Here is a 5,187-nt window from a genome sequence, read left to right on the forward strand (position 1 = left end):
GGTAGTCCCAGCTACTTGGGAGGCTGAGGCAAGAGATCACATAAGCCCAAGAGTTTGAGGTTGCTGTGAGCTGTGACTCCATGGCACTCTACCCAGGGCAGTAACTTGAGACTCTCTCAAAAAAACCCCAAACAAATACAAATAAAACCCAAAAAACAACACATACTATATCCAAAGCATAAAGAGGTACTACCTGGATTTTTAGTAAGATACAGTTCCTGCTTTTGAGCACTCGTATAGGGTAACTGGGCTGTCTGAGAGAACATTGGATTGGAGTATAGGAATTAGGCACTTGAGTCAGGCATCTGATCTTATTTTAGTCCCAGCTATTTCCTGAGCCTTTTAAGATTTGTCCAAGTTGAATCTAAGTAGACCTCTGGTGCATCTGTGTAATAATTGAGGGTCTTATTTTACTCAAGCAGAAAAAAAAGCTGTAGACCCCTTTGAGTATCTCATGGCCCTGTTTGGACAGGTAAGAGTGTAATCTGGTGAGGAAAGAAAGGATTCTTTGTCTAGGCAATACAAAATTCCAAGTATTTGCCAAACCTGATGTTCAGTGGAAGAAAGGCTACCTTTAACTCATTCATTGTAGAGGCAAGAAGTTTAGACCGGTGATAGAAAAGGTGGGCTTTGAAACCAGAAATCAGCTTTGAATCCCAGTGCTGTGAATCTTTAGACAAGATCCTTTTCAGGGCCTAAGTATTCTCATGTGTAAAACAAGGTAATAGTAGTTCTACCTCACCTGGTCATTCTGAACATTAAACAGGTCAATACGTGTAGGGTTTAGAATAGTGTGCACGTGGCTCCTGGGAAGTGCTGACTCAGTTGTTGCTGTTGCTATGGATGGATACACGTCCCTTGGAGCTAGTTTTGTCTGCCTGTTTTGTTCTTTGTTCTAAACTACTTTCTCTTTTTCTTCTTCCCTATATAGCTAACCTCTTGGCCCTTCCTAGCCATATCTTGCTCTGTTATTTAAATTTCACTTTGAATTATATGCTATAATACTATAAACTTACAATGCTATAAATGTAAAATGGCATCCTTGGTGATGAAAAATAACAGCAACTAGAGTTTTCAAAGGTGTCGCACATTTATTGTTTTGTAAAGCTGAAAGTAATCAATTTTGTTTTTGTGATTGACTTTAGACATATGATTTTAATATTTTATATAATTTTACAGTGATATTTTAGAAATACAAACCTACCTAAGCAGAGCAAAGCCAATTCATGATTAGAATTTATTTCTATAAAGCTATATTTCTGAAAAATTTATTGTGATTTATTTTTACTGTCTTTTTTGTCTGTCAGTGTTGCCTCATCAATTCAACTAATAGACCAGGGCAAAGTGTTATTAAGTATTATTATAGAAAAGAAGATAATGCGCTGATGTAGAAAGAGCCTTGGATGCCTTCCTCTGCCATTTAATGGTAACAGTTATATTAAAAGTTATCATTAATTGGCTTGGTGCCAGTAGCTAAGTGAGTAGGACGCCTGCAACATACACTGAGGCTGTAAGGTTCGAGCCCAACCCAGGCCTGCTAAACAACAATGACAACTGCAACCCCCCCCCCCCAAAATAGCTGGGCATTGTGGCAGGCGCCTGTAGTCCCAGCTATTTGGGAGGCTGAGGCAAGAGAATCACTTAAGCCCAAGAGTTTGAGGTTGCTGTGAGCTGTGATGCTACAGCATTCTACTGAGGGTGCCATACTGAGACTTTGTCTCCAAAAAAAGAAAAAGTTATCATTAATTGAATGCTTATTTTGTGCTTATAGCATCAGAGGTTCATTCAGGAAAACAATGTCCAAGGCACTTAAATAGCCTGATGAAATTATGTATAGTAGCTAGTAGACAGCCTGTTAAGATGAAGAGGGCATCATAAACCAGGTTTTAGTGTTGCTATATATATTATAAAAACAATAACAAAATTATTCAGACTTTTTTTGAACAATGCTTATATGTTTCAGAGAAATTCAACCAAGAATTAAATAAAATATTTTTGGAGAAATAAAGCCTTTATTAGCATTTTTAAAAAACAGCTTTCTGTTCAATGAAAAATGTTATTATTTTAATCTCTACCTGATTCTGTACTTCTCAATATTGTTGTTAATTGTCTGGACAAATGATTACAGTGACAAAAACTGGCCAGGTGATATCCGAAAGTGATGGGCTTTTAGAGGCTTAAGTGGTCAGTTCTCTTAAAATCTATTTGATTAGCCTTTCCTCATTAATATGGCTGTTAACATGTTATGGTGCTGACGCCTGGTACACATTTTAGCATAGGAATAGTTCAATTTATCAAATTAGTTCTTATGGGATTGTTTTCAGAGTGGTAGGACAGTGCAAGACACAGTATTGTAGCAGATTGATATTGGAATCGTCTTGTACTTATTTTATCATTGTTAGACACATGAACATGATGAAAAATATTTACGTACATTTATTTGAATTTGGCATCAATAGAGCATGAATTTTTAAGAGAATTCAGAAATGTAAATATTGTTAAAGTAAGTATCAGACGTTTTCTAATTTTACGTTTTTATTCTGCTTGTTTTTAGGACGAATAACCTTTACAGAACCAAATATTCAGAATGTGCCAAGAGATTTTGAGATTAAAATGCCAACACTAGTTGGAGAAAGCCCACCTTCTCAAGCCTTAGGCAAAGGCCTATTTCCCATGGGCAGGTAGTCTGCTTCTGTGTATCTGTATTAATATATATCTTTGGAGTATGAATAGCTTAAACATAGATTATTAGACAAAATAATGAAATTAGTTTAATTTTATGTTCCAGGCATACCTATTTCTATTCTAGGCATTACCCATTTTAAATCCATAGTCTGTCTATAAAGAAGCTAATGGACGATGAAAGGCTGAAACCCAGGGCCACTAATTAAATCAACAGCTGTATGCTTATGAGAGTTTAGCAATGTCAGTGACTTTCCCCTCCTGCTCTCTAATATACACATAAAGGGGAAAAAAAGCACCGATAATTTATATTCGATATGGTCAAAGAGATTTGTTGAATTAAGCTAAATGTTGTGAATTATCTCAGAAGCAATTTGTGGGAAAGGGTATTATAGACATGTCTTGATGTTTAATTCAGTCTTTGCTGTAAGAAGTCTAGCATCGTTGTTAAGCTTCCAAGTGAGTTTCAGATGAGGTTGTTAAGTGTCTTAGATGGAAATATTGACTTTTATCAGAAATCAGCCATTTTTCATGTGTTTGAGACTGCTTCATGTCCTATTGATGATGTTGTTTGCACCACAGAAGACAAAATAAGGGTTGTGGCCTGAAGCATGGGCGCCAGGCACAGATGGAAGAGAAAGCTGCAGACAGAGGAATGCCATTTTCGGTTAGCATGCGACATGCCTTTGTGCCTTTCCCAGGTAAGGTGGCTCATTGCTCTGGGAATGTTTTTTAAAACACAGAAAACGTCTGCAGGTGGTGAAGTCCAGAAGCATGCAGTGATCCCTCTTTTTTCCTCTCTGCAGTGGAGCCTGTCTCTCTTTTTGGTGCCAGGTCCATAGCAGTCACTGTTGTCTTCATGATCTTCTCTCTGTGAACTTCTGTGCTGCGTGCTCAGCAGCAGCAGCAGTCTGCTGACACCAGGTTTTCCGACATCATTGTAAACTCTTTGCTAAATCCTATGGATTGCCAGTCCTCATCCTTTTTGACTTCTCTGCGGTATTTGTCACTACAAATCAACTTTCTCCATCCTCAGTTTCCTCCCTTGACCTCTGAGGGCACAATTTCTCTCTCTCTGACTTGCTTTACTCTTGTGTTTCTCCGTTTTCCACACTGCTGCTTCCTATTGCATTGGGGAGGCCCCTACAGTTACCCTCATTCTGCCTTATCTTTCCTCAGTACTCTAATCATGAACATTTTTGTCATCAAAACATTTGGAAGTCACAATTGTCTAACTCCCAGATTATCCCTACTATTAGTATGCATATTTGCTCCTTTATCTTTTGCCAGCTGGCAAGTCCAGGTGAGTACAATTAACCATCTGAGTTTATTTAAATTCCATCAGAAACATATTCCAAGGGTGAATTCAGGTCTGTGATAACACGACCTGCTTGGCAATTTTCAGTATTGCTTTTTGAGTATGAACTATCAGCATACAAAATCCAATCAGAGTTATCTAAAGGAGTCTCCAAAAGATATGTGTGGTGTATGTTAATTTAATTGAAGTTATGCAATCCTGGGTTTCTCCTTTTGTGTTTTAAGGGAGGAAGCACAGATGGTTTTAAAAGCCTTGTTCATTAGAAATTTAGAGTGAGGCACATTTGTTATTTTAAATTTCCTAGTAGCCACATTGTAAAGATTTCCCCAGTTCAATATTTGAAAGGTCTCACCAAATTCCTACAGAGCAGCACACTCACATAGGGCTCTTATTTAGAAGCAAAGGATATGGTACATCAAAAAGAGAATATAGATAAGCATTTGAAGTCTAAGAGACATTCCATGAATGTGTTCCCAGAGGTCTTTATTCACATAGAGGGAGCACACTTTATTTCTGGTTTGAACTGCTAAGATCTGGAAAAGGAATCTAGGCTTAAGGAGACCTCAAAGCACAAGTTTCCAGTGGGACTTTAATGCCTCTCTGGCTATATAATTAAGCCAGGATGACTTAATTGGTTAAGCCAGTGGCAAACTATCAGTAAAGAAGCTAAACCTGTGGGTTACTGGGGGGGAATTTTGGATCTTAATTTATTATTAATCTCACTGTCCTAATCTTGGCTGAGTCAAAAACTGGATATCCAGGTGTCCCTAGAGATAGACATAGGCCTTTGACATAGACCTCTGTATTTTAAATATGTTAAAATTAGGGAGAAAGTTTGAAGTTAACTTTAATACTTTTTATTTTATTTATTTGAGACAGAGTCTCAAGTTGTCGCCCTGGGTAGAGTGCTGTGGTGTCACAGCTCACAGCAACCTCAAACTCTTGGGCTTAAGTGATTTCTCTTGCCTCAGCCTCTCAAGTAGCTGGGACTACAGGTGCCTGCTACAAAGCCCAGCTATTTTTTTTCCTTTTTCTTTTTTTTTTGTAGTTTTTGGCCAGGGCTGGGTTTGAAACCACCACCTCTAGTATATGGGGCCAGTGCCCTACTCCTTGAGCCATAGGCGCCGCCCAAAGCCCAGCTATTTTTTTGTTGTAGTTGTTTGGCAGGCCTGGGCTGGATTTGAACC

General features: G+C 38.3%; 1 protein-coding gene across 1 annotated transcript in view; it reads left to right on the top strand.

Moving 5' to 3' along the window:
* Nucleotides 1–5,187, top strand: part of POLQ (DNA polymerase theta) — a 128,460-nt gene that overhangs the window by 77,096 nt on the left and 46,177 nt on the right. The window contains 2 exon segments of the mRNA XM_003795084.1: nt 2,555–2,684; nt 3,265–3,383. Of these exon segments, the coding sequence (XP_003795132.1) occupies nt 2,555–2,684; nt 3,265–3,383 (249 nt within the window).

This window comes from Otolemur garnettii, unplaced genomic scaffold, assembly GCF_000181295.1.
Source record: "Otolemur garnettii isolate 467f Iridium unplaced genomic scaffold, OtoGar3 scaffold00089, whole genome shotgun sequence".
In the NCBI taxonomy this organism is placed as follows: Eukaryota; Metazoa; Chordata; class Mammalia; order Primates; family Galagidae; genus Otolemur; species Otolemur garnettii.